The following is a 14,390-nucleotide window of genomic DNA, read 5'->3' as shown; positions in this document are numbered from 1 at the left end:
ATACTTTATACTTAATCAATTAACATTTACTTCAGTAACTAATAATAGGCAATAGAGAAGTTGACACAAAAAACAGTGACAAAACATCAATTATATTCTCCCCCTCTTGAGATAGATTTTACATTGTGTTTATATAGGTGAGGGTGATGGAGGAAGGTGAGGTCGTGCCTCCATATCACCTGAACTTTCATTCTTTTAATTCATACATGACTACAGTCAATCTGTTAATAAGTGAGCTTTGGAAATGAAAAAAATGAATATTAATTAACGGAGTTATTACCATTGTGGGCTTTCAAAATGATAAAAAATAAGTAGAATGGCTGCCAAGTTTTACGAGAATTTAGAACAGAATTCAAATGCTCAATACATTTGCATTGGGATTTTCATTTCTTTTGGGAGGAGATACCAGCCAACAAGTATTAACCACCAACGTAATTCTGCCCCCAGATATTTCCTTCACCAGCATTTGTATTCTCAAATCTCTCCGATATTATCCTTCTATTCAATACTCCCCTTTCTTCATATGGGAGAATAGGTGCAACACTCTTCTCTTAGAAGCATGTACCTCCCCTTTGTTACATTGGTTCCATCTTTGTTAAGTTGGTTGCAATACCCTCCCCTTAAGAAACATGTGCCTCATCATACTAGTTCATCTTCTTCAAGATGTAATATGGAGAGGAAAATAGTCTTTATTAGAGTCTTCATATTCTTCATAAGAAGAAGATACTTATCACAGGGAAGAGAATGCAAGCCACGAGGTTGTTCAAACAATTCGAAAGTTCTTTTGAAGATGCTTTCATGATTTCTTTAGTGTGAAAATGTTGATGCACTTTTTAGATGCTTCCATATATCATGGTTGCCAACATCAGATCCCAAACCAGATATACGTTGAGAACTCAACAGGTTTTTGAAAGCACTCTGTAATCTCTCCACCGCAAAAGGAATGTCACTCTTCTCTTCTGCATTCACAAGCTGAAGAAAAAGTAGAACTAGCATTGAACACGTCTCAATCTCAAAGGTCTTCAGTGGCTTCTTGGAAACAGATGGCTTCCTGTTCCTGCAGATCACAGTTTGGATCGGCAAATTCAGATACAGATTTTTGCATAACGAAGAAAAGCTGTTGAAAACTAAGATTAAAACAAAATGAGAAACACAACAACCAGCACTTTCAACAAATTACTATGGAACATTGTATATTCACAGTCACTATTTCACACAATCACAGATCTGAAACTGAAAAATGCAGAATGTGGGTAATAGAAAAAGGAATACATCCAACCAGAGAGAAAATATAGAATAATTTTAAATGTGAAATTGATTGCATTTTCCATACCATCGCCAAGAAATATCTGTTTCAGGAGGAGCAGAAACTTGCGAAAGGGGCCCCTTCAGCAATTCTTTGGATGCTTTTAAAAAGATACCTGACAAACATTAAAAATAAAAAATCTTCCATAAAGCAAAGTTGTCACTCTAATACCAACAAACAGTCCCTCCAACGATTCAATAATTAGAGATATTCTCAATTTCACATGTTCGAACAATCACGAGAAACTAGAGAAAGAGGCCAAACACTAAATTATATTATATACTAAAATAATTGAACTAGAGATGAGAAAGCAAAATACCAATACTGAATTAGATACAATGCACACACTCATAGGTATTTATAAAGTTCAAGAAGAAAAAGCAAACAGAGAGACAGTGATACAAGACATTACCACAAGGTTCAGAAACTTTTGACAGCAGCAGGGTGCAAGCGCACACAACAGACAAGGAATTACTCATCCATAATCCTGATAAATATCGAAGATTAATGATCAATTGTAAAAGGTTCTTGTTGGCATCATTATCAGCTGGACTTGCAATATCAACACTGCTTATTGTATTCCTCAAGCAATCCCATGCAGTTAGACAACCATACGAAACAATGCCCTCTTCCAATCCACCTAAAATAAGTGAAGATGATATCCATCTCAAGACCTTGCCTATTAGTCCATCCAAATCAGCGCCACTTTCAAAGTTATCTATTTCCTTTCTTTCTCTCCCTTTGATTTTCTTGAGACAGAACGGTGAAATAAGATGCTGGTATTGCACCATATTTAATGCCCATGTCCCAAATTCATATAGATGAAGTTTGTCCTGGTTACAAACGTTTTTAGAATAATTGAAATAAAACAAAATTCAAAAATGTATCAAATATTTTCTCTAAGTATGTTACCTCAAGGGAATGGCATGCTGGCGGTGAGCTTTCAAGGAAGATTTCAAGGGCTAATAATTGTGTTTCTGAACCTACAACATCCTGTTGTGCTTTGACGAGCTGAACAATTTCAAGAAAATCTGCTATTGAAAATTTCAAGCGACTTTGATATTTTCTTCTTGCTAGTGAAAGATGGAATGCAGTTCTTAGGATTCTTAGGTAAGGCTTGATGAATACAGATGTTTCACTGAAACTTTGACTCTTAATTAGGGCATGATGAAGTAGCCAAACCACCTTTAATAATTCCTCGAAACCTTCCAAAGTAAGCCACCTTTTCACACTTCTCCAAGATAGAGCATTCTCAAATATCTGAAAAAACACAATTTCATATTCTCTAGACAGCATGAATTTCATACAGGATCGAGAGTTTTTTACATAATAAATACTGTAGTTAGAACACTCCAACTAAGATGGGATTACAATCAATTTAGTTAGCCTAAAACATTTTTGTCACAGCGGTAAGAGAGATCTTTTAGAAGCCTAATTGCTGTATTTATGATAGTCTCTCTCTACTTTAAACAAATGTGCTAACTCTAAACGTGTACAGAGAGGGTTCTAAGCTACAGAACATTATCTTCATTTTACTTGCTCCACCCTTAAAACCACTTTTTAGAATTCTTCCAAATATCTAAGTATTTAGCTCTCATTGTCATATCTATTGATTCAAGAGTTAGGCTATTCATTATCTCTTAGAGAGAGCACAGTTGGAATTAAATTATCTAATTATTAACCAAGTGCTGTGTCCCCTTCTCTGATTAACTATCACGGTTTCCAGACTTTTGTCACAATCTACTCCCACTAACTATTAGCGCTACCATTCCTGATGCTGTGCGACCGTCATGCCCATGATTAACACATAGTGACCACAATGGAGTACTCAAAACACAGTACACGAGGGTAATGTACACCATTTGACAGTGGTTAGTCAACCTCTGCCCTGTCAAGTACCTCCACCAATGACCTCACTTGCTAACATTAAACACAAACATCCATTGCACTATCTGCATTAACATTAAACAGGTCTCAACTGGATGTGCATTCAAACAGAGCTTGAGAAATCACACCATCAAGCAGTGAGAGTACAGCTCCTTTCTAAAGTTGCTGAACAGATTGAACCGGACTACAGTTGCCATGACAATCGCTGGCCCATATCCAAACATGCCACCGATCATGACAACCATTGCAATGACTGGCAGAATGATTTCAACAATAATCATTACTGTTATAGAGATGATCACTGGACTTTCTGCGATACAGATCATAATTATCAACAAGCCGACTAGTGGATTTTCTGCAACAATAATGGTGGCTACTGTTGGTGAGTGAAACACCCAAGACAATAATCATCACTATCCAAGTGAAACAAGCAGCTACAGCAGCTTTCAGAGCCACAACTCTAGCATCTCATACAACTACAGAAATTTTCAGCTATACCATGGAGATGTTAAGGTTAACCAAGGGTACTTTCTGCACCATCAAGAAAAATACAAGTGAAATCACAGAGACTTTCAAAGTGACAAACAAGAGGATCCACAAAATAAAGACAATTGTCCCAAATCCCCATCTGCGCAATCAAGACACTTCACTGCAAAATCACAAACCGAGACCAATCCTTTGCTATCACTGCCAACAGGAAGGGAATTAATCCAAAGCCTGAGCCAACTAGTGGCCAATAAAGGAAAACACCCAACAATCAACTTCATACGCATTTAATGCCGATGTCCTACAGAAACCATCATCCACCACCTTCCAACTCACTCACAATAGAGATGGCCACCACCATAAAACCAGACACGGGATCATCGGCGATCTTAGACTATAAGGCGACTATATCCATTAATGACTTTTTGTGTGTTCTAGCCCGGTTCAAATAGCGAGTAGCAGAATTAGTTGTGGACATTGAAGACACGTTTTAGAAAAAGCCAACAACAACTCGGAAGTAGAGGGGAACACTAGGTCAATAACATTACAAGTGTACATTGAATACGAATTCTAATTTCACTATCTAGGCTTAAGTATTTACTATTCTCTTACATTCTTGGTGACCCAATAATTTACCGCTCAGCTTTCAATTCCAAAATTGATTACTTTAACTCACTTTACTTCAAGCTTTCTTCTAATTGTCTTTGCTATTGAAAGTTGAAGAATATGTTTTTTTCTTTATCCAGGCAACATTTCTTTCTCTTTTACCTTATAACTGTCAGTCATATTCCAATCATTGTCACATTCCTCTAACCTGGTATTAGCATCTACCCTGGTACGATCGGTAATAAAATCAGCCAAATGTGAGATCCAAATTTGTAAACATGCCAACAGCAACAAATAGAAAGCAATTTAGGCACTTTCAGATACACTCTATGAGCTCTTATCATCCCACATTACTCAATATGAAAAAAGTGGCACACACAGTGAGCACACATAATGTAACATATTTATAAATTTGCATAACAAAGCTAGCATCATCCATAGAAAATGTAAATGGAACATGTAAAACAATAGACTACATTGATATGCTGAATTTTGAGATTAACACGTGCAATTGAGGCTCCAAAGTAAATTTATCTATCTTCACAAAACTAACCAAAGTGGAAAATGTATAAGAATCCAAATACCTGTAAAGCCTCCAAAGAAAAATCCTCTGAGACTCCAACCGCATACTCTCCTGATTTTGCTGTGCTATTACCACATATAATAGAGGACAGCCAAGATAGAAAGCCAGTACTCTCTATAAGATATTGAATGAGGCTGCGTAATTTGGATGCTCTTTGTAGAATCTGACAGATATTAGAAGGCCAAACAGGGCAAACAAGTTAAAACATAAAATAGTTTCAGGTATGAAACAAGAAAACAAATGCACGTTATATTATTTCCACTAGAATAAAACCTGGAAAATCCATTCCCGCGTATGCCTATCAGCTAAAGGAGAGCTATAGAAACTCATCAGAATTTCTAGTACAAAACGGCGACGATAAATATGAATATCGAATGAGGTTCTTAAACCAAACGCAAGAAGACGCAGCATCCATGCTCGATCAGCCCGAAAATGAACTGATCCACTTCCAAATAAAGATTTAAAGAGTGGTATTGTCTGTAAATGAAAAAGTGTCACATAACAAAATGTTGGCCTGTACTTAAACGCTTGCTTACACTAATCTCACATAGGCACTTTCAGTGTCAACATTTCTTAAGGTGATTTTAGATACATACCCAACAGGGTATATCACAATCTTTATAATTTAAGTTAGATCAACCATCAACTATAATTTAGTTTTTCCTGAAGATATGATTGAAACATCCTGGGCTTGAAGACAGAAATTAAGAACTCTTTACTTCAGTGTTACCATGGCAGAAAAATCTAAATAGTTACCAAGCTTCAAATCACAAACAGAAATACAAGAATATACCTCAGGGTCAATTCCAGGAGCACGAAGCAGGAACTTGTTGATGGCTGGGTAATGAACATCTGATGGATGCATCAACATACAAGACGCCTCAGCAGCAAACAAAGTTGTTATGAAAGGCAACCTCTGCCATGGCTGTAGTACCATATTCTTCAGGAAAGTTAATAGTAGCCTTATCTGTAGCTTCCCCTTGAAGTTCTCACAGACCTAAGCACATGTTCAACAAATTCAAATAAAACCGCAGAATTTCAGAGATAAGATAATGCATATTACTACATGCATTTAAATAAATACCTCAAGGATCATGAAATACTTCGCAAGAATTTCATATCCAAGTTTACGCATGTCTTCATCCGCAGAAGAAACACTGACCAATGTTAAGGCTAGTAGTCCTTTGCTGACAAAATCATCTGCCATCATCCACCCACAAGATAGACAGTGCAATGCAAATGGTAAAATGAAACATGGATCATATGCTGCATCTCCCAACATCCTCTCATCTCCCCCATCCGTGGATTGTTGATCCTTTAATGTCAAGGGAGCTTGTAAGAATAAACCCCAAATGGGACTAATAACTTCAATTTATATTAACAAGGACACAAGAACAGATATTAACAAGGAAAATGAAGACCACCTCCACAACATTGACGCCTGTCGATACAAATATACCAGTACAAAGCTTTCTCTGTGAAGGGAAAAACAGCACGCCAAGAGCACACTTTGTGGGATCTAGTAGGAGGTCTTCCTTGAAAGATCTCTTCCAGAGTTCCGTAACAGTACCATCATCAGATGCTTCAGACATGACAGACCCAGATTTTGTTTTCCATCGTTTTAGAGCTGCCTCTCCCCAAAGATAATCCATTCCTAAAATGCCAGGAAAGCCTGGCCCTTCAAAAAACTCTATCTCTTGCATTAATAGCAGATTTTCCTTATCAACTTCACTCATGGAAGCGGTATATGATGCCAATAACAAAGACAGCATCTCAATCGAGCTTACAGTTGAACCAACGGAAATCTCACTTCCAAGAGCCTGATGTTTTAGAAAATATAATAATCTCAAAAACTTAAGTAGCTCTAATTTTTTACTTTCTGCATCGGTCAACTGCAGTTCTAATGAGTGGGAAGTTTTGGGTTCTGCAACCATGGAATTATGTAGTAAATGATGTTTTAGTAAATACAAGGTAGACGGTAATGATCTCGAAGTGGTGTCTTTTTCATGGAAGTATCGACCCAGCAAATGGTTCTTGGAGATATCTTTTGAGAGCAGTAAAGTTGAAGCAAATTCCGAATGGCCCACTAGAAGTTCTAAGCCATATGTTGAGTAGCGCCCTGAGAAAACAGGCATTTTAGATCTTGTGGAGACACAAGATCGAAGTACCTGCATGGGCAATCTCTCACCAAATCTAAATCGGAGAATTATCTTTGTAAATTTCTTCAATAAGGATAAGCATTGCGTTTCATCCTTGAGATCTATCAAACCTATGAAAATGTCCTTCAGTTCATTCAACAATGTCACTTCAAGTATACGCAAAATGTCTCTTTTGAATAGCTCTATTTTGCGGCCAAATATTTTAAAGACCTTGCGTTCTTCTTTGCCCCCAAACTTATGTTTGAAAATCACATTGAGAGTCTGGATCAGATTATCAGAAAGTTCATAACAATTGTCAACCATTGTTTCTGCTATTCCATCTACAGCCATTGGATCCTTATCACTTTTCTCTGCATCTGACGCACTTGTTTTGATTATATCAGACATCAGAAGCATCCTTGCCATCATGAATTTCAGAATTATAATACTCACTGACTTGACAGTATCCTCTACTGACAACGCATTTACATCTTTGATAGGTAATTGGTCGCTGTTCTGCAGAATTGAAACGAATAACTCCTTCTTTTGCTCTATAACAACAGCATGATAAGAGAGACAATGCTTGAGCATTAGCACAAGCTGTCCAGGTGTGGACAAACCAAAGAGATTAAAGAATTCGTTGTTTCCTTCCTGTGAATTGGCAAATGGGAGCACATCTAGCATGTCCAATGCTGTTGGAAAGATATCCCAATGATTTGTTACCTCAGTTATCATTTTGTAGTAGCTAATGGTAATCTGTTCAACCATCCTAAACAGAGAGTCATTCTCTTCACTCTTGATAACATGTATTAGCCAATTGACAACAGGCAGCATAAGAATCATTTCCTTATGTGTGTAAATTTCATTGGCATGACCAGATTGGGAAGACTCTGATAACACTATAGGACCTAGTCGGATATTTGTCAGCCCTAGGTGCTGACATAAGACTTCAAAAACTTCTGGAAGGAATACGTGACTGATTTGAACCAAATAGAAGATTATCTTTACTTTTGTCCTACTGATGTTTGTCATAAGATGGCGTAATACCTTCATTGGCATTTTGTGGATGCAAATTGACAGATATGCAGAAGAGAACTTGTACAACGATCCATCAGGAGTAAAAAAATGTTGACCATAGTTAGCATCCAACGCAGATAAAAGACAAGAATATACCTTTTCCGATGGACTTGTTATTACTAATTCCAGAAGGCTTCTATACATACTTTGTAATAAACTGCTACATGCAAACCCATTGGTTCCTGAATCCTTTTGTTGGATTAACTGTCCAATTCTATCAAAAACTGAGGTAGCAAAATAAACACCCATGTCATAAAAAGAGATTGTTGAGGTCAAGGAACTTCCATCATTGACATTACCATTACAAGTTTCCCGGGATAGCAATGTATAAGAAAGATCAACAATCAATTCGATGTCAATATAGGAAGAAAAATAGAAGACAATGTAAGCAGAAATGCTAGAAAAATTATTGGGGGCACTTGTTTTTTTATTGTTAATGGCCTCTTTTAAAGTACAAAGTGCCTCTGTAAGAAAAGGCTTACAAGACATGGACAGAGAATTTCTAAGCAACTGAACTGTCCTCCTCACTTCAATAGGAAATGCAGTATGTGATACATCCAAAGACCACTGCAAAAGCTCCTTAAGAATATCGATCACTTTGCAATCAAGAAGAGTCAATGCATCTCGACCTCTGGACAACCATGATTCTACTCCAAATTCATCACCATGTTCTCCTTTTCCAAGTCCAGATGGAGTTGAAGATGGGTAATTTCCCCCTATTCGATACTGCAAATCCATAACAGGATGCATTAACACTCCTTTAACGAACTCAATAATCAGGTTTACATCAATATTTGGGTCTGAAGCTGATTTTAGTAAGTAGCAAAGCCAACCCTTCCCTTCAAGAGGAACTATCATAGACCTCAAAAGGGAAATACAAATTTCAAGTTGACACTTCATATCTGAACCTTCAGAATGAAGTTTCCACAATTTGTCAATCCAGAACAATACAGAATTAGCCGTGCTTAGCCACAATTGAGGTGGAACTTCCGATATTGCAGCTTGAAGTATTACTGTAAAAGCATTTACTTTCAAGAGTTCTGCCTTATAGGCAGAAAGAGCACCAGGAAAAATAACACCAAATGGAAGACTAAGTAAAAATATTGAAAAGGAGAATGCTGTGATATTTGAAGTATTTGCTGACATACTATTATCTTTAGCACCATCAAAAGACAAACTTATGTCATTCTGGGATTTATCTTCCTTGTCTCTAGCAATATTCGTGGACAGTGCCAAGCTTGAGGCTAGTATTATAGCTGTATTGAAGAGATCTTTCCATGATTCTATAATAGCTGGTAGTAACCACTTATAGACACCGAAAATTCCAGTCAGAACAAGGAATTTTCCTTTGAACAAAGGGAAAAAAGTCTCCATCAATAAAGGAAAGTTCTCAACTAGTTCACCTGGACATAAACAGAGAAGGCAAGCACCAAGTGCAGAAGCTTTTGCGTCCAAAGAGCTAGTGTCATCATTTTTACAACATTCCAATGCCTTCCGGAGGCTTTGAGTTAAAGCGCCATTTCCCATTGGCTGATAGAAAGTATTTGCGCTCCAATAGCATAGTTTATCTTCCCTTAAAATGCGATGAACCTCTACCCGCAGAGTTTGTAGGGGAGACCACTCAGACCTAAAAACATTAGTGGTAGCCAATGGCTCGTATTTCTCAATGCATAATAGTTCATTTAGAATAATGCCCAAGGCTTTTGAATGAACCTGAAAAAACCAACATCTTGAAAAGTAAGAACACACATGAAATCAAAGAGTAGGAGTAGCTTGAAATTCCTTAACCACCTATCTCCTTACCTGTGACTGTAGGAGTAGCTGTAATACATTTGCAACATAAATCGAAATACTAGTCTTTTGAGGAACCTTAAAACTCTTGGTGTTTGATGCAAGAACTCGTAGACACTTATCAAGCACACAAATTCCAAGAGGTCCAAACTTTGGAGCAATAGTCAAATCTGCAAATACAACAGCCATTTGATTAGATTATGAGACAAACGAAATGCTAATAAGACTTCAACATTGTATACCTGATCTTGAAGCTGAATGTAGTGTAGAGAGTAGAATATCCACATATTTATCAATATTCCTACCAACTGCATCGACAGAGTCACATAAAAAGGACGTCACTGCATCATCAGATAGTGGGAGAAATTGAAGCCATATTCCAATTTCCCCATTGTTACTCTCAAATGCTCCACAACTGATCATGGCACGGTAAGCCAAAGTTTGGGTTTGCTCTTTTATACTCTTAACCTTTTGTTTACACATGAAATTTAACAATGACTTCAAGTGCCTGTACAAATGTCTTGGATTCAGATTTCCATAGCTGTGATGAGACATTGAATCCAGATCCAATCCTTCAATTTCTCTGGAAGCTGCTAAAAGTAGCATCAATAAAGCCTTTTGTTGAGATACTGTCATCGATATTGGATCCTCTGGCAGAAGTTTGAAAACATCAAAGGAACATTCCACCAAAGCCATTGGAATGATTCTCTGCAGTAAACCATTCAACATATTCAGCTCTAAAAATGATGTTCTTCAGTAATCAAACAAAGACGTTCTTTTGGGCAATGAAATATTTTTCAAGATCAATTACTCAGAAATATATAGTCATGATGCAGTTTCAATCCAATACAATGTGAGATCCGTTTCCATACAAGCTTACAACTTTTAAGAAAGTTTTCATTTAAGCTTCAGTTTATATGGATTGATCTTTTTTATGAAAACAATGGAGTGAATGTTTCTGACATCATTATAGCATGCTTGAATACTAATCAACAATCAATAATCATTTTGTGCTTCAAGCATTTGGTCTATGGAACATTAAAAAGCATCCCTGGATCTGGTTCAAGGTATATCAATACACAATTTATCCAAAAACACACTTACACATGTAAACTGACATAAATAGACGTTCAATGGATAATAAGATGTTAGCTAAGCTTTTACAGTTCTACATATATACTACTCATACTCAGTCCACAAAAGGTTTACGTTTAAATTTGATATTGCTTATAAATGAAAGCCTCACTTCTTCCTCTAACCTTCTCTTTATTTCTATCTACAAATCTATATCCATGCACGTATACTTTAAACCATAGACAAAACAGATATTGCCCCATACGTTAAGTGAAAACCATGAATAGGTCTAGATTATATGATTCACTGTGTGCATGACATCAACACAAGCTAGCCTCAATGCTCCATCTCACGCATTCATGAAGAAACACCAAGTAGGAGCAATCGTCCATATGAAACAAGTGAGACACTTGTCTAATCCTCTTCTACTTGGACAATCTAATTCCTACAGAAACAAGTTAAGTTCTGTTTAACAATTGGCCATGTATTATGTGCATCATTTTTTCTTCTGAGTGCATGACATCAACACAAGCTAGCCTCAATGCTCCATTTCATGCATTCATGAAGAAACACCAAGAAGGAGCATTCGTCCATATGAAACAAATGAGATACTTGGACAATCGAACTCCTACAGAAACGAGTCAAATGCTATTTAACAATTGTCCAAGTATTATGTGCATCATTTGTTCTACAGTGCGCATCATATAGGGTACAAGGTTTAAAATGCGCTTAATCTGGCCTTCAATGCAATCTATATCCCTAACAATTGCCACATAGAATATGCTGTCCTTTTTCACATTGCCAGATACTTGTAAAGCACAAATACATTAAAATTTATCAATTAAAGAATGGTGATCGTCATCTTACTTGATAACAGGCCAAAAGTTCCAAAATCTTTGCATTGAGAAAACCTGCCACATCTTTAAGTTCCCCAGTCTTAACCAATTCAGAATCTGCATTCCAGATATCAACTAACTTTGCTTCTTCGTTCTCTTTATGATAAAAATCCTGGATCGGAGTGTCAGTTTTGTGCACATTCTCCTCAAAGTGATCTTCATCAGTAGAAAGAGATTTGGAGATATTCTTGTTCTTCTCGTTTGAAGAATTAGTAAGAACTGGTTTTAAAAAGAGCATTGACACAAGAACTTGTGGGTCTGGTGAGAAGGACTGAAGTTCATTCTGTAGATGCTTTTCTAGCAGAAGCCATTTTTGAGATTCAGTGGAGTGTTTGTAAGTAGCATCATAAACATCTAAGCTGCCTTCCATTGACATTGATCCTGGTTCTTTACACTCACCAATGCATAGATTTTGATGACAACTCACAGATGCCTTGCGGATGGAAAGCACGTAGAATTGCACTGCAGAAAAGACTTCCAGAAGCATCCTTACACATCCATGCTTAACAAATATATTTGCATGAAGAAGACCTCTGTTAATGACTAGTCGAGTTAGGCTTCTAGGTAAAGCACTACCTAGAATAGCTTGGAACAAAGAGTCCTCAATAAATGGTGGAGGAAGTCCTTGTGTGGCAAGTGCAATGAAAGGAGGTTGCACCTTTGAGACAAGAATTATATCCGAAATAAGAGAAACAGCTGCAAACCTGCATACTGCTCCAATGTCATAGTGTGTTCTCTTAACAGTAGAAGGGCACATTTAAGCCAACCTGTCAAAATCACAAGCCTATACAGTGCATACAAATTGAAATGATTAACATTTTTCTTTACAAAAAGTTTCCAGTGTGGAATTACCAAGCATTAGAAGCTCGCGGCTCAAGAGAGTAAGGAAATGAATCAAAATATGCAGCAACTAGCACTGGCTTTCCAGCTGCTATCAACAAAAGTAGTTCCCTGTGATTTTGGCTTTCAGTTGCTCTCAATTTCAGCATAAGTCTAACCAATCGTCCTTGACCTCCACCAAAGTTACCAGATTTTCTTGTTGAAGATTCCCATAATGCAGCAGCATCAGGACATATACCATGTGATGGATCAGTACACAACACTAAAAGGGTGTCATTTGCAGCTTGTGCTGCCTTTGAATGCATTTCATTTGAGGATATAATAGATAATTGTTCAAGGGTAGCATCTCCAAAAATGGCACTTTGAAGCCCTGGTGGCACCATAGAAGATGAATCCAAAACTTTGTCTCGTAACACACTAAGAACCGACAAAATTGTCTTCTCATCATCGGTGGAAAGATTATGAAAAACACCTGTATACAAAGGTCTAATTTGAAGAACCCATCTTAAAAGAGCTGCATGAGAAACCTCCAGGAACGATAGTGCAAACTCGATGAAAGCACTCCGAACGGATGTACTTGTGGTGCTCCGATTCATCTCTTTGGAGTTCTTGTTTGCATTCTTATATGAGTTATGATATGGTTTTGACAACTTGGGCAACGCATTAAGTGAAAAATCAAAATTTGTAGCTATCTCCGATGCGAGCAAACTTCCTCGTCGAACTATCGAGGCAACAAGAAGCAAAGCAGATCGTTGCCTATTTCTCTCACTTGATGTTAAGTGTGCATAAATATCCTTAAGTTTTGTAGTTACAATCAATCGAGCCAACCGATCTAGTCGCAACCGAACAACTACAGAATGGATTCTCACATTATCAGGCTTTGACAAATCTATAGAATTACCTTGTTTTCCCATCGGGTGCTTCATAATCTCTTCCATCAGTTGCAATAAAGGGACAGCGGGTTCAGCACCAGGACCAAGAGACCATACCGACATTAGCTCAGCACATTTCGGAGAGAGGAGGACGTACTGATAGAGAAAATGACCATCTTCATCATTTTGAAGCAATTTTCTGAACTCTATTAGGTCTTCTCGAGGGTTTTTCGATGATATTCCAGCAAGTATTGACTTCAGTCTCTCGTCAAGATCCTCGACTCGAAAGAAAGCTGGCATTCTTGATTCGAGTTTGAAGTCATCTTCCTTCTCTTGTTCTGCAAAAAACAAATGTTTTAGGATTTCAGAGTTTAGTTGTTGGTTTTTATGTTTTTTGGAGTCATTTTCAGAGTTGAGTTGTTCGATTATTAGGTTTTTAAGTTGGTTCGGGGTTTACGCATTTAGATTTAGGAATTTGGCGATTTGTGATTTATTTATTTATTTTTGGGGAGGGGGCGACTTTAGAGTTTAGTTGTTTAGTTTCTGTTCATAGAGAGCTTAGTTATTCTTGTTTAGGGTGAAGTTAGGAACAAGAGAGATACCTATTGTTTCTGCTTGCAAACAAAACGCCAAATCCTCATCTTCTTCTTCTTCTTCTTCTTCTTCTTCTTCTTCTTCTTCTTGGTTAGGAAACACATGTTCAGCGGTAAGCGACGGGGAAGACGATCGAAATCTCTTGACAGGGCGTACTTCTGTTTCGGCCATGGTTGATTGGACTCAGGAGTCGTAAACCCTAATCAGATTCAGTAACCTTAAACCCTAGAGGGTATATGT

General features: G+C 37.4%; 1 protein-coding gene across 3 annotated transcripts; it reads right to left on the bottom strand.

The window, feature by feature from the left end:
• Nucleotides 1-73: 73 nt before the first annotated feature.
• LOC147870048 (uncharacterized) lies at nucleotides 74-14,390 on the bottom strand. Of its 3 annotated transcripts, XM_087336365.1 has the most exons (14): nucleotides 14,159-14,390; nucleotides 12,697-13,894; nucleotides 11,816-12,548; nucleotides 10,117-10,582; nucleotides 9,887-10,044; nucleotides 6,293-9,796; nucleotides 5,953-6,183; nucleotides 5,662-5,865; nucleotides 5,142-5,345; nucleotides 4,870-5,031; nucleotides 2,219-2,566; nucleotides 1,719-2,139; nucleotides 1,334-1,421; nucleotides 74-1,057 (listed from the first exon to the last, which is right to left on the bottom strand). In XM_087336365.1, the coding sequence occupies exons 1-14, from the start codon at nucleotides 14,319-14,321 to the stop codon at nucleotides 808-810; spliced, it is 8,130 nt and encodes a 2,709-aa protein (XP_087192491.1). In that variant the 5' UTR covers nucleotides 14,322-14,390; the 3' UTR covers nucleotides 74-807. The 3 variants fall into 3 exon arrangements, with proteins under 3 accessions (XP_087192491.1, XP_087192506.1, XP_087192498.1); XM_087336380.1 differs by lacking the exon at nucleotides 14,159-14,390 and having other exon boundaries at nucleotides 11,816-12,555; nucleotides 12,697-12,833; XM_087336372.1 differs by lacking the exon at nucleotides 14,159-14,390 and having other exon boundaries at nucleotides 11,816-12,611; nucleotides 12,697-12,820.

This window comes from Azolla caroliniana, unplaced genomic scaffold (assembly GCF_043228905.1).
Source record: "Azolla caroliniana isolate FFs.n. ecotype wild unplaced genomic scaffold, voAzoCaro1.0.p SCAF_1, whole genome shotgun sequence".
NCBI lineage: Eukaryota > Viridiplantae > Streptophyta > Polypodiopsida > Salviniales > Salviniaceae > Azolla > Azolla caroliniana.
The sequence above is the reverse complement of the archived record's forward strand: the minus strand, read 5'-3'. Positions and strand labels throughout refer to the sequence as shown.